The sequence below is a fragment of the Eptatretus burgeri genome, chromosome 6 (genome assembly GCF_056783735.1).
Source record: "Eptatretus burgeri isolate ZD-2024b chromosome 6, Ebu_testis_v1, whole genome shotgun sequence".
In the NCBI taxonomy this organism is placed as follows: Eukaryota; Metazoa; Chordata; class Myxini; order Myxiniformes; family Myxinidae; genus Eptatretus; species Eptatretus burgeri.
In genome coordinates, this window is record NC_140966.1 from 54080908 (window position 1) to 54108603 (window position 27696).

General features: G+C 41.9%; 1 protein-coding gene across 1 annotated transcript in view; it reads left to right on the forward strand.

Annotated features, from left to right (window-relative positions):
* The window catches only part of VPS36 (vacuolar protein sorting 36 homolog), a 63674-nt gene that overhangs the window by 16073 nt on the left and 19905 nt on the right, over positions 1–27696 (forward strand). The window contains exons 3-7 of the mRNA XM_085885104.1: positions 4281–4354; positions 7914–8031; positions 10010–10099; positions 18475–18558; positions 20154–20186. Of these exons, the coding sequence (XP_085741230.1) occupies positions 4281–4354; positions 7914–8031; positions 10010–10099; positions 18475–18558; positions 20154–20186 (399 nt within the window). The remainder of the gene's footprint in view (positions 1–4280; positions 4355–7913; positions 8032–10009; positions 10100–18474; positions 18559–20153; positions 20187–27696) is intronic.

Sequence of the window (27696 nt, forward strand, 5' to 3'; positions counted from 1 at the left end):
ACCCCTTTTGACGCCAGTTCAGATGACTAAGGGTTCTGTCTTAGAATCATTACATTGGATGATAGCAGTCATCTCGTCATAAAGGAGACGAAGGATGGTGATGAATTTCCCTGGGCAGCCAAACTTCAACAGTACCTTCCATAAAGCCTCATGGTTGATGAAGTTGAATGAAGGCTTTGGTCGGATCATTAAAGGCCGTGTATAGTTCTTGATGTTCTTCTTCTTATTTCGTGAGAAGAAGGATCCGTGGTTCTGGATTCCCAGTGTGTCATGATGCACCCTGTTTGCAAAGCTAACGGTTCAACTATAATAGATGGAGCAGTGATGAGCTAAATTGGCTGGTGATGTGAGGTGGCAGAAAGAAAGCTGAGAGAAACATTTTACCTCCATTACTGAAAACTAGAAACACCCACTACCATGGGGAGCCGCACGTGGGTGTAGCTTTAAGTTGGAAGTTGCCATCCTAACTTAATAGAATGTTCCCGTGCAGACCCCAAATACAACCACCACGTTTCAATGCGTTTATTTTGATAAACAAACAGACACGTATGTTTCAACATGCCTGGTGTTGGCTTAATGGTTAGGGTGGTGGGCTTGGGATCCTCGGGTCCTGAGTTCAAATCCTGCTCACCTATTTAATTAATACCAGGTGGGGTTGACTCAGCCTGTCATCATTCCTAGGCTGGCAAAATGAGTACCAGCTTGCTGGGATGATTGAGCCATTTGAGTATCCTGTGTCGGAGTGGCAACCCGTCCAGGATTGTGCCCAATAAGCCCAAGGGACTACTACAGCAGCACCGATGCTCTGGATAGAGTATGGTCCCAAATGGATGGATATATGTTTCACCACATTCCCCCCATATTGATGATGACTATCGTTTAGATTATACAGTACAGTACTAAACACATTGAATTGCCACATTTTATAATGATCTGTACAACTCAGATTTTTTTAGCAATAACATTCAAGTTATTCTGTCCAGCGGTGCAGTAGTGCCTCAAGGCCAATCTGCTTTTTTATGTTCATGGTAGATTCCCATGCAGATCCCGAACTAAGACAATTGGGCTTATACATATTACTACCTACAGGAAAAAGATGTGAGTAAACATCAGTGTTCTTTAATAAAATTACAAGCAAAAGTAAATAATCGTCAAGTACATGGGGTATATGGGATTTGAACCTGGGTTCTCAGCATCATGAATTATGGTTCAGATGGGAACGCAAAAGGGATAGCGGTTCTTTGCCACAAAGCATCTCCAGGCATCTATCATCGGGGTTAAGTAGTGAGTTCAAGCTATCAAATGTGCATGCTCTCAAACAAATATGGAGCATGTTTCTTCTGCATGCAAAAGTGCTGGACTTTATTTATTTATTTATTTATTTATAACCACCACATCTGTCTCAGTCATTACATTGGTCATTTAACCACTACCACCTCTTTCTCAGAGGTGGTGGTGGTTAAATTTTCACCAGACAGACACTATCCTTCTGATATCCTTTTTTCCTCTCCTTCCTTTCCTCTCATCTCCCCGAGCCTCCTTTACTTTTTATGTTCATCTATTCATATACTACCTTTTAAAGATGCATTTCAATAAAATAGACATTATCAAAGCTTTTTGACTTGCACTCATCAGCGTAAAACGACCAGCAGATGAAGAAGAAGCACCAAACTCTCATTCATAAAGTTACAATGGAATGTCCTCAATGTTGATTGGTTGAGAGAAAGAAAGGACGGGATTACCTGATTGGTAACATCATGAATAATGAGTAGGCGGAAATGAACCATCATGAATAATGATGAGGTGGAGATGAATCGCCAAAGTACCAGCAGAAACGTAATTCTAATTAGCTGAGGGCTAGGAGCGGGGGGGGGGGGGGGTGGTTTTCATGATGACTCAACGTTGACTGTGGTACAGTTGTCAGTCAAGCCATCATAGTCAAAATAGATATAAAGTTTGGGCAAATTATTTGTGTCTCCATTGCCTCCATTGCACGAAAGTGAGCTAAACTGCGTCCTCCACTCAGAATTTTAAACCAGCCAATACGATCTTGCTCTGCACACTGAGGATTATTCAGTAAATGGTAACCAATTGCAGAGGCACAGGGAATAGTTGTCAGACGATATACATTCTTACAATCCCGAGTTGGTTATCTCTGTTCGGATGACTGACCCCGTCTGATCCCCAAAGGGACGTGTTGTTCAATACGATCCTTCAATCTCAAAGATGTGCGGCCCACGTATCTAGTATCACACTGGCACTGAAATTAGTAAATAATCTTACTTATATGAGAGGCGGGCAGAACATCTTTTGGACTAACGGAAGCAACCAGCGGGTGGTGAAAATCACTCGTGGTTGAACAGCATCATAAGAATGGGATCCTGTCTGTTTGATCTGGTTTTCAAACCGTTGAGACACTTTGCCTTGTCAAGGTAGACATAGGTATGCAGGATATTTACCAGGTCCGATTTATAGAATTCTTTGGTGGGTTCAGGAATTTGTGTGTATGTGTGTGTGTGTATATATATATATATATATATATATATATATATATATATATATATATATATATATATATATATATATATATATATATATATATATATATATATATATATATATATTGATGACCTGTTCAGGATACCCATTATCGAGAAGAATAGTCTTGATGGTCTCAATATCAGCATGGAGTTTATCTGCGTAGATCTTTCTTGCTCTATTGATCAAGATACCAATCAATCCAATCTTGTATCTCGAGGAACTGTAAGAGTCCCACCTTGTACAATGTCCGGTAAAAGTAGACTTACGGTAGACTGTGGTTTTATGAGCGTTGGCCGATTTCTCAACTAAGATGTCCAAGAAGGGAAGTACGCCGGAGCGTTCCATCTCAAAGGTGAACTCTCAGGATGGATGGAGAGAGTTCAGGTATGCCAAGAAGACTTTACATGCTGAGGTTGACTCAAAGACAGCAAAGATGTCATCCACGTCCCGATAATAGATGGAAGGGGGTTGAACTCCAAGATGTGGATCTGAAAAGGCACGTTTTCCCAGTAACCGACAAAGATGTTTCCCAAGACGGGGCCTTGAGGGGATCCCATCGCTACACCATCGATCTGAGTATACATTAAATCATTGAAACTGAACTCGACAGAACGGGTCACAATATTCATTAATTCAACGAAGACGGATCCAGAGATCAGTGGAGGTGTGAAGTCACTATGAGACAGAAGTTGCGTGCAGATTTTGATCACTTCTGTCAGTAGGACATTCATGAATAGACTGGCTATATCATATGAGCACATTGTGGAATTCTCGTTTTGGTGTGTGTCAGACCTATGTGTATGACATGTTCTGAGTAGGTGAAGGAGTCCACAATTGCATGTTCTGAGACACTGCTCCGTGCTGGCTGCAATAGTTCACAATACCAACTGGCGAGTTCATGCTGTGCAGAGCCATTCATTGAAAGGATCAGCCATAGAGGAACACTAACTTTGTGAGTCTTTGGCAGACATCCTAGGTCTTTGCGATCCGACAGGTCTAATTGAGTCATAAACCTCATGAGAGAGGTCTTCCAACCATGGCATTTAACAATTCTTGTATTTCTGCAGGATTTTTCTGTTGTTTGTACAGGTTTTGGTGAGATTGCTTGAAAGCTACAGTACATATTTTTTCTTTCTTTGTTTACTTTCCTCATTGTGAATTGTATTTGTTATTGTGGTTGAAGTTAACTTGACACAAATGCCTTTTCAATTGGTAAAATTATTTTTTGGGATTTGCAAATGGTTTAACAGCTCTTTTGCAAAAAAAGTGAAGTGAAGTGAAGTGATGAATTAAATGATACTGAAGGATAGGAAACCAAATGTGGAATTAAGAAATAGGTTAGGTATAGAAAGCATGAGTGAGGTGATGCGTAGTGGTAGGTTGAGATGCTTCAGACATATGGAAATGATAGGGGTGGGCAGCTGTGTGAAGAGGTGTATAAATATGAATGTGAATGGAAGGAGAGCTAAATGCCATCCGAGGAAAACATGGGATGTGTTGCTGAGAAACTATCTTGGAGTGAAAGGCCGAACAAGAGGGCTAGCCACGGATCGTGCAGCCTGGAAATCAGCCATTAGGTGAACCACAGCTTACACATGCAAGCATGGAAACGGCTGAAAAACGATGATGATGATGATGATGATGATGATGGAGGATTAAAGTTTTGTATTTCACTTGACTTTTGGTGTGTTTGTATCTTTATTTATTATGTTTATCTTTTTATGTGTATTTTGTTCCAGGAATGTGTTTTGAGTCTACCTCTGTGTTTAATAAAGTTGATTGATGAAGAACAACCTTCAATATTCAGCAACAGGTATTTATACATGTTTTATGTCAATGCTTTCTTTGCTTACCATTTGGTTTGTGCTGCTGATGGACTTCCTTGCTGCTTGCATTCATGATCTATACTAGATAGATCTGAAACTGCCTCCACATGGTGAGAGTTGGGCTACCCAGTCGTTCTGGGTATTGCAAAGTAGTGGTCGGGTTTGCCAGGGGTTGCGAGCACCCTCTCCGTTCCCGTAGTTAAATACCCTTGAGTGCCAGTGCCCATTGGTGTCCCAACATCACATCTGTCTCTCGTGGATAGTGTGGAATCGAATGCTCTCAACATTATAGGTGTCTTCTGCAATGAGGTCAAATAACAAGGTGAGGCCTAGACGTTCAAGAGACTGAACCTCTTCCAGTGGCTCCCATTAACAGATACATAGGTGCATTTGACAATTGTTCTGGAAAGATAGAGTGAGTTTGTGAGATTTTCCAGGATTGAAGGACATGTTCCATTTATCAGACCAACATCCCATAAATTCCAGACCGCACTAGAGAGAGATACATCTACTGTCTGCATATCAGTGGTATGGGTTACTATACAACACAATATGAAGTCATTTATAAAAGGAAAATAGGTTTTGCCAGAACATCAGCAAGGTCATTTATGTGGATGAGGAATAAGACTGGGCCAAAGACACTGCTTTGAGGAAATCAAACTACCACTCTCCACCTCTCTGGGAGATCGGAGGAGAGTGTTCCACTGATAACACATTAACAGCACAAGTGGAGGAAGTCAGAAATTGAGGAATGAATGCAGCTTTCTATGCCACAGGCAGCAAGCTTGGCAACCCAAGATGTATCCGAATGTCTTGTTTGGGATTTAGAGCCTCCAACCATTGTTCAGAGAGGCCGAGAAGCATGTCGAGCTGAGTTGATTGACTGTAAAGGAATCCAAACCTTTTTGCTAATACAGAGATCCTAACTGCAACATTTCGTTTTTCGCAAATTTGTAAATGTAGCTCTTCCGATATGGTGCAATGAGAATACAAAAAAAATTGATTGGACATAGATCCAGTTTTTAAAAAAGAATGCTGGTCATTTCTCTGCATACTTGGCATTTGGTTTCCACATTCAGTACTTTTCAGAGTAATTTTTACAAAATTATTTGGTTGGGCATATATAATCACCTTTTTCACTCTTTCTTATGCCTCTGCTGACGAAGTCGCCGGAGGCATGATGGTTTTAGGTTGTTCGTACGTACATACGTCCATGCTAATTTTCTATTTTTTCTTTGCAATTGCTTATCTGATTGACACAATTTTCACCATATGTGCGACTACTCATGTGGAATATTTTAATGATGATTATGATATCATCGGTCACATGGTGTGGCAGCCATGTTGAAAAAAAAAAGGAAAAAATTTGGACCTCTGTATCTTTGAAATTGTTCCATGGAAAAAATTGAAACTTGGCAAATGTAAAGTACTCCCCATGGGAAACAAGTGTGATATTTTTGATGTCATAGGTGGCTTCATTATGTTGTCATAATCGCATACGTCAAATGCTCTATCCAATCAGTATGAAAATTTTTGAGGGTCATCTCAGGCTCATTGTGTGTAAAAGCTCTATCTAAATCTCTACCAGGGGTTGCCGGATGCCTTGTGTTGGCTTAATGGTGAGGGTGGTGGGCTTGGGATCTTACAATCCTGAGTTCAAATCCCACTCGGCTGTTGAATTAATACCAGGTGGGGTTGACTCTGCCGGTCATCCTTCCGAGGTCAGCAAAATGAGTTTCCACGCAACAGACTTGGAGGTTTTGAGGTGAAGGAGAAATTTGTCAAGGGGAAAAAAGTCGCTCCCACACAAAAAAAACCCAGGCAGTGTATAAGCATGAACCTCGCTCGAGGACTGAAGGAAAAAAGGCTGAGACCTATATGTGCTAGGGTCTTCTAACGTGATCACAGGTGATGCTCGACCCCCTCACAGATTCCTCCCACATAGGCCTCCTTGGCCACCCTGAGCACACGTACAGTTTTACACTTCAGCTCCCTGAACAGCTCATCTCTGCCATTAAGCCTAGCCCTGCGACTGGTCAATGGTATCCAGTGTCCCTTGAGAGAAAAAAATATTCTTCATCCAATGATGAGTTCCAAGACATCCACCGGCAACATCAAGGATGATGGTCTTGAACGCACCCCACAACTCTTCAGGATTCCCAAAGCACCCAGACCCTCCCCCCCAAATCCCCATTCAGCCTGTTCGCAAACCCCTCAGCTACCCTCTCATCCTTGAGCTTGCCAACATCCAGCCTCGTCTCATAATACGCTCTTCACCATTCTCCCAGATTTCAGCTGCAACTTAAGAGTTGCTACAACAAGCCTGTGCTCGGTATTGAAGACCTGAGCACTCTGGTAGACCCTACAGTTCTGGATCATCCTCCAGCAACCATCAATGAGCACATGGTCAATCTCCTTTGCCACACCACCAGCGTTGGAATACCAAGTCCAGCGATGAGTCTGTGGGCTCTGAAACCATGAACCAGCCACCTTAAGCCCATGACTTCTTGCATAGTCAAGGAACTTAGTGCTATTCTGGTTCACAGTTCCAGACCCATGGGGACCAACACATGTCTCATAACCATCCCTATCAGTTACAGTTGATGCATTGAAATCCCTCAAGACTGGAAGAGTATCTCGCCTGGGGCACTGATCAACCACAGACTCGAGCGTGGCATAGAATTTGTCCTTCATGGTGACATCACTCGTCTCAGTCGGAGCACATACAGAGAGCAGGTAAATGACACCCAATAAGTGATGAATCCTTAGTCTCATAATACGCTCGTTGACCTGTGCTACCTCAATTATCATTGGAGTCAGCTTATTGGACACAGCTTCAGCAACTCCTTGGGCATGGTAACCATCAGAGCGACCAGACCAATAGTAGGTGGAACCACCCACCATGATCTCTCCGCAATCCGGTCTCCGAACCTCAGAGAGTGCTGCAATCCCGATGTCCAAACGTACTGTAGAAAAGAAAGAAAAGAAGAAAAAAGATATATGGCACAAATTATCTTAAACCGATGTATGGCACAAATTATCAAAAAGTTGTGTACGGATTCAGATGAAACTTGGTGGACATGTTTGGTGTGCGACAAGGACGAATTGATCAAATTCTATTTTGTTGAAGATCCGAATCCGGATCTGGATGCAATAATTATTTAATTCTTAAAGTGATCTTCACCATTGAGAGATTGGATCAAAAACGATATATGGCATATTTCAAAAATATATTGGGCCCTATATGTTCTCGTGGATCAGGCATTGCGTGGTGGAGGTATGCGCTCCACCGAGTGCCCTTCTATTTTTCTTATGTTATTGACTTCATTTTATTGTTTAAAACCATACTTGTCGATACTGATTGTTATTTATCTTGATAAATGATTGTATCGGAAAGTCTTGAAAGTGGATTCATATTTCTGATATTTGGATTGTGCTAACTAAACAGCCAGATATACAGTACATGCCACAACTAGCTCTCTTAAATTTTCTTCCACCTTCCTCCTTCCAACATCCACATCATGCCCTCTTCTTGTACCCTTACAGTAGTCCAAAGATTGTCCTCCATCTGAAAAAAGCATTGCCAGAGCAGATTCCAGGCCCCCTTGGCATGAGCCAGTATGATCACATCCGCCTGTCCTTCCGCGAGTATGGGAATGTTCCGGTATGTCTGTCATATCAAAAGCATAATTATGCAAGCACATTTTGCACATAAGCTGGCAGGATAGTTAGAGGTGCACATACCTCTGAGCTGTTTAGGCTGAGTTTGAATCTCGCCCCGACTATAAACTGTCATGCTGTTGTTTGTGTAGGCAGGGCGATTCATCAATGAGTGTGCTGTCCCTCGGGTTGACGTTAAACTGGGCGTCCCATCTGCCAGCATTTTTTGGTGGGTGTTAAAGATCCCACGGTGTCTATCATGAAGAGTAGGCAAGCTATTGCCGGTACCCTGAACAAATTGCAAATTCCTGTACACTCAGTTGAGTATCCTGCGTTGAAGTGGCGACCCATCCAGTATTTTAACCCGAGCCACGAAACTGTCTCACAGAACCAACGATCTTTATAGAGCATGGTACATGATGATGATGATGGTGATGATATTCCAAAATAAAAAGTCGTAAACACCACAGGTGGAACAGACAGACGCACAGACAGCAAAACTGTAGTCCCCTCCTGTGAAACCGGTAGGGGACTAATAATATAAACATCTTCGAATGTATGGCCCGAAGCATTTTTCAAGATATAAACGTGCAAGACGGCATTTTCATGACAAATTAACATGTATAGATTGCAGCAAGATAGCTCGTTTGATGCCATTATTGCATCATTTTGAAGCACGCTTTCAATAGTCTTGTCAGCGTGACAATTGTCGCTCAAAGCGGGTGCATTTGCTGTGCTATTAACATGCTATGATGATAAGCACATGAGCCTCAGATTGTAGTTTTTCAGCCACTGAGACGATTGTGTATACTCAGCCAATGATAGTGGGTCTTGTTTGTGCTTACATGGATTTAGTGGGTATGGCTTTGTCGAGCAATTGTACATCACATGATGATAGCAATGTGGCTCTGGAAGGCCTGTATAATTTTGCAGGATTCCTTCAGGGGGTTTCCTCGTGGCTCCTCTAGTCGAGCAACTTCAGCAAACAAATATGCAGCTGGGCTGATGATCAAATTACTGCTAATTTCCAGCTCGCAACCTGCTTTCAAAAAGCACTTGACTTACAGATATGTGATTATGATTTTATACATTGTATGTTTGAGTATCATTGGGCTGACATGATAGCCCAGTGGTAGCAGACTCAACTTTCAACTGTGTGGTCTCAGTTCAATTCGCAGCCTGACTATAAACTGTAATGCTGGTGCCCTCAGTCAGGGTGTTACATCGAGTGCACAATTCTTCGGAAGGATGCTAAGTCAGGTTCCCCAACTGCAATAATTTTTTGGTGGACATTAAAGATCTTTCACCTAAGCCTGGTGTTGGCGCAGTGGTTAGGGCAGCGGCTTGGGATCCAAAAGGTCCTGAGTTCAAGCCCCGTTGGGCCACTGAATTAATACACCAGGGGGTTGACTCAGCCTGTCATCCTTCCGAGGTCGGCGAAGTGAGTACCAGTGTACTGGGCCGGTGTTTACCCCGGTTAAAATAGGTGTACCATATCCCTGTGTCGTAAGAGGCGACCAGGGTTGGGTCAGGAAGGGCATCCGGCGTAAAAAACATGTGCCAAATCACTATGCGGATCATACGGATGATCCGCTGTGGCGACCCCTAACGGGAGCAGCCGAAGGAAGAAGAAGAAGAAGAAGAAGAAGATTAAAGATCTTTCACCACCTTCCAAAAGAGTACACCATTGTGTGTCAATACCCTGGCCACATTCCAACTTCCTTCCCAAATCATTCCATGAATGTCAGACCTGACCAGCAGGCTCGTGAAAAGTTGTGCTAATCCAACACACCCTTTGAGCTACCCAGCTTGACATATGGGGCATTCTGCAACATAATGTGGTGATGATGACCTTGGAGCATCAGTGTAAAGTTTGCATTGCACAGTGGGGGAGAGTAACATGTGAAGCATTGTTGCTGCATTTATCAATGTTGGGATACAGTTGAACACTATTCCACCCCTGTGTGATAACCCGACTGCAGTTCTTTCGACATCTGAGTGAAGAGTTGGAGAATCGTCGTTGGGAGGCCGTTTCAACTCCCGGTCCCAACACTAGCCTCAAGGGTTGCCAAGTAAGCAATCAGCAAATAGAATCTAACTTTTTAGTAACGTAGTAATTTTCATGTCAACAAGGGGTGGTCAAAAAGTTCTGGGGATGGAGTATTTATTGGCACCCTAGAGCGACATTTTTTGCCCATTGTAAACTTTCTTGGATGCTTGTTATATGCCTTTAGTTTCATTAATCTGACGTTGTTTTAGAGTATAATCTACATGTTTGTTGCATCATGCAATTATGGATCTTACTAAAGTCAAGCATCAAGGTGTCATCAATGTTTTATGCAAAGGAGGTGTAGCTCCAAAGAAACCCAAAACCAGTGGCCACACATGGTGATGTGGCACCCTCATATTCTACAGTAGACACATGGGTAGATAACTATAAGGGTAGATGAGAGTCCTTTGAAGGTAAATCCAGCTCTGGGTGTCTGGTCGATGCAACAACCAACCCACAAACTCTTTCCCAGGTCAAACCAATCATGGAGCATTGCCATGTTAAGGTCACTGAAGTATCCACAGAGCTTGGAATTTCTTAAAGCAGCATATTCACCTTCTTTAACGAATGCCCGGGCATGTCCAAGCTCTCAGCAAAATGGGACCTGAAAACGACACCCTCTTGATCAACAGCCGTTATATCGCGAGCTTTTTGAACTGTTTAACATTGGCCAATTATCGCTCGTCTGGTAACTGGTCACAAAACGTGCCTTCACCACTGGGATCCTGAAAGCAAATTGGAATCCATGCAATGGAAGCACAAGGGATCTCCTTCATCCAATACATTTCTTGCTCTCCCCTCAGCTAGTAAGGACATAGCCTCAATTTTCTGAGCTACCAAGGAAATCCTGCTCATTGACTTTGTCTCACAAAACTACAATCACAGTAGAATATGTGGTGTTTCAAAAGTCTGACATCATGGGAAATATTTTTAAATTTTTCTTCTTTTTTGAGACTATGCCTTGAGGTGGATAAGTCGTCGTGGACCGATAGAATGGCTCCAACGTGTCCAGATTTAATGCCACTTGACTTTTTCCTTTGATGACAACTGAAATCAGTGGTTTATACTACGAGACCACGACTATTGAAGATATAAAGAATGAAATCAGAATCGAATGTGCTAAAATCAATGTCAATAAACGTTTAATAGTGGGGGGGGGGGGGCAAGTGGACACCTGTAGGATTTTCATGATGAGAAGGTGCCACCTATTTTAATTCATTATCTAAGTACCAAGGTACATGAAAATGCATGTTGCCATTTTTGGAAGTGTGGCAGATGTCAGCCATCTTGGATTTCAAAATGGCCGATGTTTTGCCACTATTTTTCGCTTGGTTAGTTTCAATGAAAGTATTTTACCTCAATTTTGAAAGCAAAATGATAGGTTTTCATTGTTGTTAACACTTCAAAATCAATGCAAGTAATATTTTGTTCAAATTGCATACGATATCACCCATCCTGAAATTCAAAATGGCCACCAAAAAGTTACAAATTGCATTAAAATGTATGGGCCATGGTCCGATCAACAGCTTCATCCTAACATTGACACCCAGATTTAACCGGGCGTGGTATAAATTTTGATATGAGAAGAAAGCTGCTATTCTTCTCATTGACCCTGTGACATTGTAGGGCTGCAAGATGTTTAGTTTGGATTTTGTATGCCAAAACTTGCTTACTATTGGTCAACCAATTAGTTGAACCACAGTATTCTACGGGGCTTGCAAATGCACATTTTTAGCTCTCTTGTCAAAACGATTGAAATACCAGCATGAAACTTCACAGGTGGGGTAGAGGGTCAAAGCCATTCAATCAATGTGAAAACTGCATGTGATGAAATCGGACCATCCCCCTTTAAATATTGTGGTAACAAGTGTTATCTAAAAACGATATCTAACGGTATTTTTCTCAAACTTTTTTTGCACAGTTAGACAATCACCTAAGCAACTGGCACTCAGATACACACCTTAGCTCGTATATAAAATGATAAACACAGTCACTTCTATGGACTTAATTTGTAGACTTTAACTCTACAAGCTACAATATTTAAATATCCATTTCAGAGGATAACAAATTTATGAGGTGCAGTATCATGCACTCGCAGTACCAGCACACACCCCACATACCCCAGACACAATAGCCACACCCACATCTACAATACACATCTTGCAACAGCATGTCCAACAAATGCAGTCTTAACCATGTAGAATGGAACTACATGAACTTGTTGCAAGTTTGCTACTTTCATAGCCGTATTAAACATCATCATCATCACTATTCTCTTCATTGTCAGAGTCAACTTCGGGGTTAGAAGCAGCATTGTTGCATAGTTCTTCCCCTTCACAGCATGTACAAAATTCTGCGCAAAACACTCCATTCTTTTTTACACTTGCATTGGTGACTGGAACACCGGGTCTGACCACATCCGCATTTCATTAACTGTGTGACGGCATCTGGAGCTGGAGGCAAATGTGTCATCACTGGTATGAAAATTCCATCTACCAAGTTCCAGCCATAGTTTTCTGGGGATGGTATTTCAGGGAATGCAACAATGTCATTATACCATATCATGGCTTGATAATGTCCTCTGGCAATGGCATGTGTGAGTGCAGCTTTAGTTGGGGGAAGATTCTCTGCTTGGGCTTGTTTCCGCTTAAAGAGCCACCATCTTGCATCTGCAACGTTTGTTATTTTTGTTGTTCTAGGAAGATAGAGCTGACATACATAAGCTTCAAGAGCAGCACTTGTTGCTTCTGAGACAGTGCCTGTCGCACCAAGTTGGGACAATGCTACAACGATGTCATGGTTGTCATCCAAATGATCTAAAACCTTCCAGCATGTTATCTTGCCTTTGCCTGCAAACTTTCCGGTAATATCCGCTCCAGACAATGCATGGAATCCAGGAAGTGCAGCTGCTTTTGATGGCCCCAAAGTTTTATATATTGGTCCAAGTTTGATTACTCTCTGGTTGTTTCATGCACCAGTTACCATAATAGTGTCTGCAAGATTTGGATAGTGCCGAATAGCCAGAACCAAGACATCCGTATCAGGAGAATAGATTCTCAATGAGGTAGCACCGTTGTTGGTGGCATCAACAGCATGGAGCATAAGCTTAGTATCTGCCTCTTCTTGGGAACTACTTAATAAGTCAACGCTCCTATGTGAACTTTCTGCTCTGTCACGCCATGCAACTACAACATGCTTTCTGTTCAAAGCAGCGTGCTGCAGAATCTTCTCTGCTAAATAAGCCATCAACTCATCCTTGGTCCTCACATGTGCAAGGAGATTCCGCATACTGATGTTTATTGATGTTGAGTCTGTTTAGTAACAATATATGCTTTGATCACTTTGCATGACAATACAGCAGAAACTTCTGTCCAATGCCATGTGCTTATGGATGTAGTAGAGGCAGCAGGTAACCCAGATGCTGCCCTCTATAGCTAATTATTTGTTATGGATACTCAAAAGGGCCAATTTATTTAATATATTATTGTCTGTTAGAAGTAGCATCCAAAAGTTTCTTAGAAATAAGAAAAAAAAATACTCTTTCAATGGATTTAGAAGAATATTTAAATAAATAAACAGCTCATTTCAAATGGTGGCCATTTTGAAATTCGAAATGACCTTATAATTATTTTAAATATGCATACAAGAAATCATAATATAACGTCTCTTTTATTCATGTTCACTCATATTATTGGATAAAATGTTGATATCATTTCAAAAATGAGCAATAATTGTATTCATTGAAGAAAACAAACCATGATCATGGCAGCCATTTTGGAATTCAAAATGGCCACCATTTGACACAGCTCCAAAATTGGCAACATCAATTTTCCTGTTCCTAGACATATGTAGAACATATCTAAATAGGTGGCAACTTCTCATCATGAAAGTCCTACGGGCCCATTGTCTAGGACCACTTTCCCCCCCCCCCCCCACTATAAATAAACCTACATACAAGAACTGATATGTGTATGTATGTATGTCAGTGGCACGCAATTTTAGCGATTATTATAATTAGATTGTATAATAATATCCTTATGATTCCAGACTTTTGAAACACCCTGTATTATGCCATCCTCATGCAAAAATTGCAGCAGGCTGTCAAGGACAAGCACTAGAGAATGTTGACAAAGGTTTGCTCATCCTTCACGACAACATGCCGATGCTGCACAGACCACCATTTATAACTGTGCCTTCAAGCAGCTGGATCACCCTCCGTAGAGCCGTGATCAAGCCCCTAGTGATGATTACCTATTTCGACGTTTAAAGTCTCATATACACGGCTGTTGCCTTGCCATTGATGGGGGCCAAGGAGCAATCTGAACACTCCCATTTCACTGGCAGTGTCAGCTTGAATGAATATTGTAAGGAGTGCATTAAATTTGTGGGATGAATTAAAAAAAAAACAAGTTGTCATGTCTTGGACTGTTCGGAACAGCTAATAAATGTCTTGTCTTGTACAGTATTTAAGAAAAAGTTGATCTCAAGGTGTTTTTGCCTTGTCTGCATAAATTGATAGTTTTGAGCTAAGCTGAACTTGGATATGTTTGGGACAATTGGCAGTTGTTGACTGATTATTGGCCTCCTCTGTTGAGGAAAGAGCATTAAAAGTCCTCTCAGCAGAATTGTTCTTAGTTCAATATGAAAATATATATTGTGGGGGATTTTAACATCATTTGTTAAATTTCTAAAGTTTCCCTGATGTGTTTCTTTCCATAACTTGAGTGACATACACTTTAATACCTAACTGAACGAACCAGTGTGAGTACACCTTTTTATGGTAGACATCCCATAAATTGTTATCCCCCACTCTGTAGCAGGGCTGTTGGGACAGTGGAGGTATATATCAAACAGACAAAGATTACATGATCAACATCAGTTACACATCAAACGTGTGTGTGTGTATATATATATATATATATATATATATATATATATATATATATATATATATATATATATATATATATATATATATATATATATATATATATATATATATATATATATATATATATATATATGGACTTAGATCCGAACCATGCTGGACCAAAGAGAGAAAAGACAAAGGCGAGCTGGGAACATTTCTACAATTATTATTTATTTACAATAAGCGAGGAAAAGCATGTGGCACAACAAAAGGTTTATTTGGGGTGTAATGCATGGAAAGATGAGAGAGGTGTGGGGTGCGACAATTATTCAAGCAACTTACAAAGCAGACACAGTGCAGACTTGACGCGAGATTAATAAAGCAACAATCACAATGATAAAAGATCCTATGCAGTAAATACTTCTTGCATATTCGCATTAAGTCTTGCTTTGTGTCTTCATTTACTGTAAATAAAACTTGTTAGAAATGTTCCCAGTTCGTTTCCGTCCCTTCTTAAATTGGTCCAGCATGATTCAGATCTGAGTTTAGGCGGGGTTTTAACCCCGATAATGCGTTCATTCCAGCCGGCACGGCTTTGGCAGTTTCCGCTCGGCTGCACCCGAACCGGAGTTGGTAGTCGGAACTCTACCGCAGTTGGTAGAGTGACCCGGTTCAAGCAAGACATGCCGAGGGCTTGGTTTCCCACGCAATATATATTGTTATGGTTCTTGGAACCGTATGCATACATGCCATACAACATACAGTTGACCTGAGTCAGTTATTCATTAATATACGTGCAGATAGATCCCCACCTTTTGTCTAGCGGGACAGCAGGGAGTGCGTTGCGATGGGCTATTAGTTCGGATTAATAAATCATTTTTCCCCTCTGTTCCACTTCCCACTCTTCCTCTTTTCACTGCTGAGTTAAATTTTCCTCGCTTGCTACTCTCGTCTCGCTTACCACAGTATGATGATCCACGGTGCCTTCATGTCGCTTGCTACCCTCATTTCGCCGGCCACAGCGTACCACCGTCTACCCAGCGACTCGTTTTCAGAGGCAAAATCCCGACGTTCGGCTGGACAAATGCTAAAGCTGCACCACCGTCCACCTGCCAAGGCCAGACATGCGTGGCATGGGCAGACCATACCGGAGTCTGGCTGAAACCCAGCCCAGAAAGGCGAACCACGTGAAGGGCCGGTCCAATCGGCATGCTCGGCTCGGACAATGACGTCAGGTTTTGGCAAGGCTTCTCCCCGACCTCCGGGCTCTAAAAAGCATGGACCTCCGTGTGGTTGGGTTGGTTGGGAAGAGAATCGCAAGTTGGTTGGAAGGAGGATTGAGAGAGGTTTCTGAGTATTGATAGTGTAGTAGATAGTAGAAAAATAGTCCAAATTATGATACAAGCATCAAATTTGGCATTTCTGTTCTGCAGGGCTTTCTTATCAAATCTGCCCGATTGGCCATTTGAAAATCCAAATTTTAAAAAATTTGAAGAAAAAAAAAAACTTCAAATAAATTTTAAGTCATAGCTGGCTGAAATTCTTGAAGCGCAAGTGAACATCCCAGACAGAGAACCAAGGGGAGATGCAGTCATCATTGATGGCTCAGCACTTATCAATGCCCCTACCTCCACGCACTTCAAAGATATTTGATGACTATGCTAAAGAAGACATCATCCCAAAGGTGGAATCCTATGGTGCCAGGTACGAGAGGGTGGACGTAGTGTTTGATGTCTTCAAGAAGTCAAGTCTGAAGTCTGAGGCAAGGTCGAAAAGGGGGCAAGGAATCAGAAGAAGAGTGACAGGAACCAGTAAGACCCCAAGTAACTGGAGAAGCTTTCTTTGAGATGACAGCAACAAGACTGAGCTGTTTCACTTCCTTGCGGAAAAGATGTGTGAAGCACAGACGACAAGCACAGTCATTGTCACAAAAGGAGAAGACGCCATTAGCAACACAAGGAAGTCACTGGATGCTGTCTCCATGTTGTCATGAATATTTGTACACGCCAGGGATGCAACGACGGATGGTAGCAAGTCCATTATCATTAAGGCTAATGACACGGATGTACTAGTCATAGTAATATCTGTACTGCCCTCCTTACAGGAACTAGGTCTTGAGAACATGTGGATTGCCTTTGGCCAAGGAGCCAAGGCGAGATGGATTCCAGTCCATGAGGTAGTTTCTGCAATAGGGCCTGAGAAAGCAAGAGGGATCCCATACTTCCATGCGTTCACTGGATGTGACGTCGTGTCTGCCTTCCGCGGTAAAGGGAAGAAAACTGCATGGCAGACTTGGAACGTCTTTGATGATGTTTCTGAAACATTCACCAATCTCAGGCAGCATCCAACATTGATTCGTGATCTTGACTTTTTTGAAGTTATTTTTTTTTCTTCAAATTTTTCAAGATTTGGATTTTCAAATGGCCAATCAGGCAGATTTTATTAGAATCCCCTGGTGAACAAATGTGTCAAATTTGATTCTTGTATCATCATTTGCACGATTCCTCTCAAAAATTCCTGTCATCTGCCCCACTAGTAGTGAAACTATGTGCAGATATTTTGACCAAAATGTCTGCCACATGTAGCGCTTTGCATTCTGGTCAAAGAGTTCAATTTTCATCTCATTAGACCACAGAATATTTTCACGTGCCATTTTGCAAATTCCAGGCATGCTATCACGTGCCTTTTTCTCTTTGGAGTAGTTTCTGTCCTGCCACTCTCTCATAAGGCCTAGATTTGTGAAGTGCTGCAGAGACTGTTGTCCTTCTGGCAGGTTCTCCCATCTCAGTCAAGAAACTCCGTAGTTCTGTCAGAGTGGTCTTTGGGTTCTTGATCACCTCCCTGACCAAGGTTCTTCTTACCTGGTTGCTCAGTTTGGTTGAACAGCCAGCTCAAGGAAGAGTCTGGGTAGTTCCATATTCTTTCTTAATGATGGAGCTCGCTGTGCTTTTGGGAACTTTCAACACTTGATAAATTGTTTTATAACCTTCCCCAGATCTATGCCTCCTTACAATTCTATCTCTGAGTTCTACAGTCCCTTGCACTTCATGGTAGAGTTTCTGCTCTGACATGCAGTCAACTGTGGGACCTTATTATAGAAAAGTGTGTTTCTTTCTAAATCATGTCCAATCACTTGAATTGGCCACAGGTGGACTCCAATCAAGTTCTCGAGACATCTCATGGATGATCGAAGGAAATTGGATGCACCTGAGTTCAATTTGGAGTGTCATAGCAAAGGGGTTGAATACTTATTGACTTGAGACATTTCAGCTTTTCATTTTTAATGAATTTGTAAAAATTTCGAAAAACGTGTTTAAACTTTGTCACTATGGAGTACATTGTGTAGATCGGTGACAACATTTTAAAAATTTAACCCATTTTAAATTCAGGCTGTACCACAACAAAATGTGACAAAAGTCAAGAGGTGTGAATACTTTCTGAAGGCACTGTATGATGAAGAATATCCTTCAAGGCATTCAGGATTTGGAACAACCAATAAATTACTGTTATGTGCACAACTTTGGCAGAGACATTTGAAGGCAGTGGGGATCGTGGGCATTGAGAGGAAGTTGGAGGAAAAACGGAAAGAGACAGACAAACATATCTCAGAGGTGAGGTATATTTTGCTTTTTTGTTGCCTTGTGGTTCCTTGTTTTTAAATGAACAGAAGCCCAGAGGAATTTCATCTTGTGTCTATAAATTTGTGAACATTTTATGAAAACAAAAGTTAATTTTATGATTTTTTTTTTGCATCTCTACAACATTTTTAATCAAATGGCATTTAGGGAAGTGATACCTCCTATCCCAATCACTAAAATCACGTGATTTATTTTTCTGTTAATTCATCATCCTCATCATCTTCCAAATACTATGTCTCACTTTCTTGGTGCCCTTGCCAAGTGGTGTTTTTTCATTGAAGATACTGTGGTGAGCGTGATTTAGAGAGCAATTACAATGACGATCTATAATATTAAAGTGGCTGGATTTCTCTATCCATTCCTCTGTCTATCATGCTCTTTCTGCGGGGAAGTCATTACGGCGTTACGTCTGGAATGTCATTACGGTGTTACGTCTAGTGCAAGGCTTGAACTCAACCCTCGCCATTGCTTCGCTGACAGCATTTGAACACTATAACTCATATATCTGATTTTATCTGACTATCTGATGTCCGTAGACGACAGGCTGAATGTCAGACACTTGGCGTCAGGATGAAGGATTTAGTAATATGGTGGTGTTGTAACACGGTGTTACATCTGAGAAATCATTAAGTTACATCTAGTGCTCGGCAAGGCCTTTACATCGGTGTTTTATTAATGACTTGATGAGAAGCGGTGTATTATTTCAGAAACCACTTCTGAAAACTGCTAATAAACCATAACTAATTGGCCGATGTCTCTTCCTGATATCGTTTTCGTAATAATGAATAATACTGATAATAACGTGACGTTCATAATAATCGTATCAACAGCATCACCGTTTGGTATTAAAGCAGTGTATTATAATAATTATTATTCATGACACAGGAAAAGCGGTGTATTATTCATGACACAATAATAAACGGTGTATTATTTCAGAAACCACTTCCGATAACTGCAAACAAGTCGTGACTAATTAGCCTACGTTTCTTAATTGTTGAGTGACAATTATCGTAGTAACACTATCTTCCTTTGTCTTGACTTAACACTGAGGTGTTAAGTCGAAAACAAATTTTTCCTGGAATAAAAAAATGCAAATACAGTATTGACTATCATTAAACTGCATTACTACACTGTAACCCATATACGTTATGTTGTTCAACTGCAGTAAATGAAGCTACAGGTTCAATGCTAGTCTACATCAGAAGATTCAAAATCTGTATGTCAGTTTTACATCTCCTCCCCAAACCACGAGTCACACAAAGTTGAAAATGGTATCATAATTAATCACCAAGGACTTGGGTGCAGGGTCCAACACATTGATTTGGACAACAACATTTTTATTATCACAATCGATAAATGCCCAGACAAAGCAAGCATTAGCTATGCTTCGCAGGGCTTGACGACAAGTGCCAGGTGACATCAATGCACTCTCACTGTACAGGCTTCCCGTTTTTATAATTTCAAAATAAAAATATGAGAATTACCAACAATACAACAAAAAGTGGACCTGGGGCCCACGGGCCTGCTGGTTAAAACTAAAAGGTGTAATAATTGTGATTTTCTGGCAGGCCTTTGAAGATCTGAGCAAGCTTATGGAAAAGGTAAGCAGCACTTTGTGTTGTATGTTGTTGTTTCGGTCCAATTTTGTGGTGCATTCCAAGTTTTTCTGCCCATGCTTTTTACAGTTGATGGTGTGCACAATTTTTGATCTTTGATTTCTCCTATTAGTCCATGTGCCAGAACCAGAAATTTAACTTGGTACCATCTCGCGGTGGGGGGGGGGGGGGTGTAACGTCTCACTGATATTTTTAAAATAGTCCATGTCTATGGCTTATATTTTGGTGTGAATACCATTGCTGAGAAGTAGCTTAGTAGTGGTAATCAGCTGTTTAATGTACCCACCCCAAGGAAACATTTAGTCCTCAGAATGTTTCCAAGTTATCTCAGTAGACTTTGTGTGCAGTGCCTGGTCAAGGACAAATACGATCTTGGACAGCTATAAACATTGCATTTTGGTGAGGGTGTGATTCAGCAATTTGTTTACAGTCGACATTTGTGTTGCAGGAGCATTGATGGTGGGTAGATAGCCAATGTTGTCCTGAAGGACTGTGACGTCACCTCGAGTCAGGATATTGAGGTCAGTCCAGCTACTGATTGATTTGTCTTCTTCCTCTAATATGTGGGCCGTAACCCAGATGAGGTTCTTCGATCTCGCAGGCAGGACAATGGCAGAGTCAACGTCTATGGCTTCAGTTTAGGATGTCCCCTCTCTTTGCACAACATTGTATGTGGGCAGCATCAGTCGTGAAGAACTGATGCTTCTCTTCTTTGTCTTGTCAACAAGTGGCAAGGTTTTAGCTGGCTGTACGTCAACTGCCTTGGCTTGGATAACAATTCCTTTGACTCTGTGGGATGTCCCCTCACCACTGCTGGTCTCCTCAAGTCAGTCAATGTTGTCCCAGGCTAGTGGTGTGAAAACTCCAGAATGGGTGTTTGCTGAAAGGTCAACATCATCTCTTGACACTGAGAACTTCTGCAGATACAGATACAGATTCTGTCAGTCAGGGCTGTGTCAATCTCTTCCTACTAGGAGGAGGGTGGTAGGAGTAGGATACACTGTGAACAAGCCTGTTGAGGGTCTGTATGAGCTCTACATTCCCAGTCAGAGACTTGACTGCAAATGGCAGAATGATGGGTTTGGGTGGCTTTGTCTTGCCATGAGTGATAGCATATATCAAGTCGTGAACAAAAGAGCTTACAAGCCGTTGAACTATTTGGGGTGCATGGCCGTTGTCCTTGGTACCTGTCAGTAAGTATTGTAGAAAGAGGGAGACAGACTCTGGGAATGATGGGTCCACTCTCCTCTGCTTCCACTACAAGTGGTGGCCAGGCCTGGGGGAAATCTTGTAATCCTCAGTAATACTAAGACAAAGGGGAGTCTGGCTAAATATCTGGTAAGAAAAGTTCTCGACAATTTTAAGGACAAAAGAGTTGTACCCAAGAAGAGGTTGATAAAATAATGATCTTTAGACACTGCAGGTCCAGGTGTTGCCATGCATATTATGTTTCCTGATACAGACGTATTTCTTCTGGCACTTCACTGGTTTCCCGAATTTGGTGGAAACACCCATGTCATTCTGGGAGCTGGTGACAAACAGCGGACAGTACTGCCTTAGGCAAATATACAAAGTCCTTGGTAAACAGCTATCTTCTGCTCGATCAGAGTTTCACTGCTTTAGCAAATGTGACAACACTGGGAGATTTGCGGGAAAGCGCAAAACTTCATGCTGGAAGATTTTCAAGAAAGCAGTTCCTTGAGTGACGAGTGCCTTTATTCATCTTAGGAAGACAGAAGAGCCCACAAAGGATGTGATGGATGGACTGTAGGAATTAGTTTGCAAATTGTATCTGCAAAAAACGGCCTTAAAGGAGGTGAAGTGGCAGAGAGATTACCTCCAACACATGAAGTATTGAAGCAGGCAATACGATGTGCTCATTATCAGGCAGTGGTCTGGTGCCGTGACGGTGTAGCATGCCCACAGCTTCCCTCACTAGAATCTCATGGCTGGAAGAAGGAAAGAGGTGTATACATTCCAGTTGTTATTAAGCTTAAGGCAGCACCATCCGCCATAATCAAATTGATCACATGAAGATGCAGTCGAGGAGCGTGCAGAGGTTCCAACTGCTCCTGTCACTGAGCTGGTCTTGTCTGTACAGAAATGTGCTCCTGTGAAGCATTGGATGACAACTGTTCCAATACTGACATTAACCTGATGGATGATTCAGATACCAACAATGACAGTGACGAAGATGAGAACGTATAACAGACTGTATTCCACTGATGCACTCAATCGCAAATTTCATCTGATCCACAGATGTGGGTTGTCACAACCTTCATGTTATCGGAACTGTGATGTTATCGGAACTTTCATGTATTCCACTGATGTTTGCAATGTGATCCACAGTTATGTTCACGTGTAACATGAATTCCTCAGATGTAGGAAAGCACATTCAAATGTCTTTTCGCGTAATTAACAGATGTGAATGTCATCCACCGAGGTGGTCTGTGGTATATCATAGAAGGCAGGTTTATTACCTCCGCAATCTCCGATGGACAGATGTAATGTTTTCATCCCTGTCTGTTTGTCTGTTACTTGTGAAATTGCTGTCCAAATAGCGGATGCACACGATGTTTGGATTGATGCTGGGACCTTCCTACAAGCACGTACCGGCTGTATTCGTGTACCAATTGTGTTTTTCCTGATGGACAAAGGGACGTGCTGTTTGATTCTGTCAGTCAGAGTCTGGGTAGTTCTGTCTGCATACCGAGCATCACATCGGCACTTGAACTCATCAATAATATTGCTAAGTTTTGAGGCAGGCAGAACATCCTTAATTGCAGGAATCTGATGTCGAGAGGTGAAAATCACTCTGAGACGAACAGCCAGATACGTGTTTGAGACACATCCTTTGATTTGTTCCTCATATCTTTGCGACATTTTCCATTTCCAAGGAATCGATGTAGATCGGGCACTTTTCAGGACCTATCTTCCGTTCATCTTTAACAGTGAGGAATTTGTGCATAAACCTCCTGATGATATACTCAGGATATCCATTCTGAGGATGCTGGCAATCTTGTCCATCTCTCTATGAAGCTTGGAATTGGAACATATCCTTTTCGCTCGACTCATTAATACATTGATCAAACCAATCTTGTATCTCGTTGAACTAAAAGAGTCCCATCGAGTATACTGGCCGGTGAAAGTGGGCTTTCTATAGATGGACGTAGTAAATGAAGATGCAGATCTCTCTACGAGGACGTCCAGGAATGGTAAGCAATTATACATTCCAATTCCATCGTGAACTTGAGGGCAGGATGAAGAGAATTCAATTCATTCAAGAAGCGGTCACAGACTTCATGAGATTCAAACAGGCAAAATATGTCATCCACATATCTGTAGGAAATGAATACAGACTTCACGATTCAAATTTGTACACTACAGATATGTGGATGACATATTTTGCATGTTGTTGATAGGTGTCTATTAGACTGTTCTTCATCATTACTCACTCACTTTGTGCAAATTTCACCTGAAGAGAGCACAACGAAAAGCTTTGTGGTTTTGTTTTTATGATAATGTCCTTCAAAATGTCTCTGTTTACGTCCATATTAAAGTTTTATAGAACCAAGCATCTTTTTAAATCAAATATTTTTCTTAAAGTTCTTCCCAACACTGTTGCAGAAGTTCCCACAAATGTGTTGCACTTGTAGGTTGCTTTGCTTTCACCCTTCTGTCCTATTCATCCCAAACCAGTTTGATGGGGTTTAAGTCTGGAGACTGTGCTGGCCATTCCATTATTTGAAGCCTACCATCTTGTTCTTTTCTTATAAGGTAGTTCTGACACAGCCTGAAGGTATGTTTTGGGTCATTGTCTTGCTGTAGGATGAATGAACCCCTGACCAACTAGGTGTAGACCAGAGGGTATTGCATGGTGCTGCAAAATGCTGTGGTAGCCCTTTTGGTTCAGGGTGCCAGTCACTCTGTGCAAGTCGCAGACTCTGGATCCAGCAAAAGAGCCCCAGATCATCACGCTTCTTCCTCCATGTTTTACAGTTGGTGTGACACACTGAGGAATCATCTTTTCGCCAACTTGATGGCATACAAAAACCCTGCGTGATGAACCGAATATTTCAAATTTTGATTCATCGGTCCATAAGACCTTCATCCAGTTTTCAGTGGTCCACTGACGGTGCTTCATAGCCCAGGCAAGCCTCTTTTTTCTTATTTTGCCATCTTAGCAATGGCTTTCTTACTGCCACTCGACCTGTCAAACCTGCAGCTCGAAGTCTTCTCTTCACAGTTGAATCTGAGACTTGCTTACTTTGACCAGTGTTCAGCTGTGCTTGAAGCTGCTGTCATGTGAGCCGGCTATCACACAAACTGTTGACTCTCAGAAACTTGTCTTCTGATTGTGTTGTGGCTTTGGGTCTGCCAGACCTCTTCCTGTCAGAGTTTCCTCCAGTTTCCAAGTGCCTTTTGATGGTGTAGGAAACTGTGCTCACTGACACCTTGGCTAACTTTGCAATTTCTCTAAAGGAAAGACCAACACTTTTAAGGGTAATAATGGTCTGTCTGTCTTTCTTTGTTGATTGTCTTTTTCTCGCCATTATGATAGCAATATACTACTTCCTGCAGTGAAATATTGTCCAAATAATGCTTCAGAGGGTGTAGCAACACAGTCTGTTCCAACACTGTTTTTTTTTTTTACAGACAGAGGGTTTGTAACTAATATACAAACGTTGGGACACCTGTAGGAATTGTTTGCATCAACTTTCAAGGCTTAATTTACTTCCATTGCTGCAGAACAGCTGCAGTTGCTAACCCATTACTTGTTCCCTGAAAAGGGCCTTTTTTTAACAACTCTGAAATTTACATTATTTTTCAGTTTTTGGTAACCTAAAATTTTTTTTTTAACCTCTGGCAGTTTTTTTTATTTTTTTTATTTTTTTTTGTATACCTTGGTCGAGGCTCGTATGAGAGCTCACACACAACTCACAGCAAGGAGGCATGAGACAAGAGGGGCGGGAGTGGAAGGGACAAAACAGTGGGGAACAGACACATTAGGTGAACTGTGGAAGGGAGAGGGATGGGGATGGGACGGGGAACATGGCGAAGAGAAGATGGACATTTCAGGGACTTTCAGGAAGGAAAGCAGGAGAAATGAAGGAAGTGGGCTTGGGTGGATTATCGGGGATAGAAAAGATCAAGGATTTGGATGGGGGAAGATAAGAGGTGGTGGTGAACAGCTGTTTTGAAAGCCTGGAGGGAAGAATGGGAAAGAATAGAGTGAGGAAGTTTATTCCAAAGGCGGGAAAAAAGAGGAATGAAAGAGTGAAGATGAGCAGTGATTCGTGATTTTGGTAGTTTTACCAGAAGGGGGTTGTTGGCGGACCTTGAGTGCCATGTGGAAATGTGGTGGGGACAAATCGCAGAGAGAGCAGGGGGGGCAAGGCTGGAGAGGAGTCGGTAGAAGACAGAAAGACCACCGACCAACCTGCGGTGATTGAGTGAGAGGCCCAAAGACTCAGCTTCATTGCGGGAGATGCCGATGATCTTAAATGCCCTGGTTTCGACAGCGTGAAGCTGAGAAAGGTGGGAGGCAGGAGCACCAGCCCAGAGGGGAGAGCAGTACTCCATCAGGCTACGGACAAAAGCTTTGTAAGTGGTCAGGAGCTCAAGAGGGCCGAGGAAGGACTTAGCACGACGGAGGATTCCCAGTCGGCGACTGGCTTTTGAGGCGAGGTTGGAAATGTGACTTTCCCAGGAAAGGTCATGGCAGATAGTGAGACCTAGAAGCTTAGAAAAGACTTCTTCCAGAGGATTGTTGAGAAAGTGGATGGGGGGGTTTTGTAAACGGTCCTTTCGAAGAGACATAGTGAGAGTGTGAGATTTGTCTGGATTGAAAGACATGTTCCACGTGTTGGACCAGTTTGTGATTTTATCCAGATCTGCAGTGAGTGAAGAAGCTGCTGCTTGCCGGTCTGAGGGATGACAGATGGTACGGCAGAGGGTGGAGTCGTCGGCAAAGAGAAATAGAGGATTTTCCAGATAGTCCGAGAGATCATTGATGAAAACCAGAAAAAGAACAGGGCCCAGAACGCTACCTTGAGGAACTCCAGCCTGCACAGGAAGAGGGGATGAAAGAACTCCATTTAGGGCCACACGTTGTACCGCTTAGATTTGTACCATTTCAGATTATTCACCGGACTTGAACTGCTTACATTTCAGTAAAAACTGAAAAATGGGGGTGTTCTAAAACTTTTGACCGGTAGTGTATATAGTTTCCCTCGTTTCATAAAAAAAAATATTCTGGGGCATGCTACATTTACTTAATGGTCTTTTCTTCTGTTTAAAAGACCATGCCAGAGCCAACTGTACCATAGGTCATGGACATGTTATGGCGTTTTATGCACAAAATGGGTAATGCGCTGGAAAAAGGATAATAGGCCAGGCAATAAAGTGCCGAGGTTGGACAAAAATGTTAACAAAGTAATTTCACCTGAAATGGGTTCTTTGGAGGTATCTCTAACCACACAAAAAAGTCCATTCGAATCCATCCATGGCAAATACTCGTTTTCATTGAAAATCCAAGATGGCTGCAGAGCGTAAAATATTGAAATAGGCATAACCTTGCTGGAAATCAACATAGAAACAAAAATAGTGTTTAATCCTACTATTCTTGAGGTGCTCTGCCATTTAATGTTACTTTGGAGGAGATTGAAAGATGTGTTCACATTGAAATCCTCTAAAAATCCAAATTTTGGCCTAAAATATCCCCTAAATGAGCTAAATCAATTGTCTGAACAACCGGCTACAATCTTTGACATATGTATGCAAACACGAATTTATTTTATACACATATTTGATTATTTTATAGACATTATATACATATATAGTAAACACACCTTAATTTATGGATAGTCCCGTTTCGTCATCATCGTTTTCCACCTCATTTTCTTGAATGTCCACAGGTGGACCGTTCAAACAGGTAATGCCCTTGCATTGACCACAAGATGGAGTGCAATGGAGCCCATTTTTGCGGCATGTACACGTTCTTGTGTTGCAATTTCCAGCACAATTGCATCGCATTATGCTAAGTAGTCGATCAGGTGCCGGCGGCTGAGACATTTTGACGGGATATAAGCCAGAAGGAGAAGTCGTCCAGCCCTATTCTTCTGCAGGAAGATCATTACCACACCATGCCTGAACCTGATGGTATGCGCGATGACTATGGAAAATGGCTGCATCAGATGTTGGCAGAAGCTTCTCTGGCGACACATACTGTGTGGCAGTAGCCACTTTCTGCTGAAACTTGTCCACTCTTGCCGAGTCAAGGGTCAGAGATGTTGTGCAGCCATAGATGATCAACAAAGCATCTTCTCCAGCTCTTTCTATTTCTGCTTTAGATGAAGATGGAGACATGAATATTGAACTACACCGCTCTAGTTCTGCATATTTCTTGAGTACTGAAACTTTGCCAATCCCATAAGGTCTAGACGTAGTGTCACACCCACTGAAAGCATGCAGAAAGAGCAGGGCGCCAGAGAGT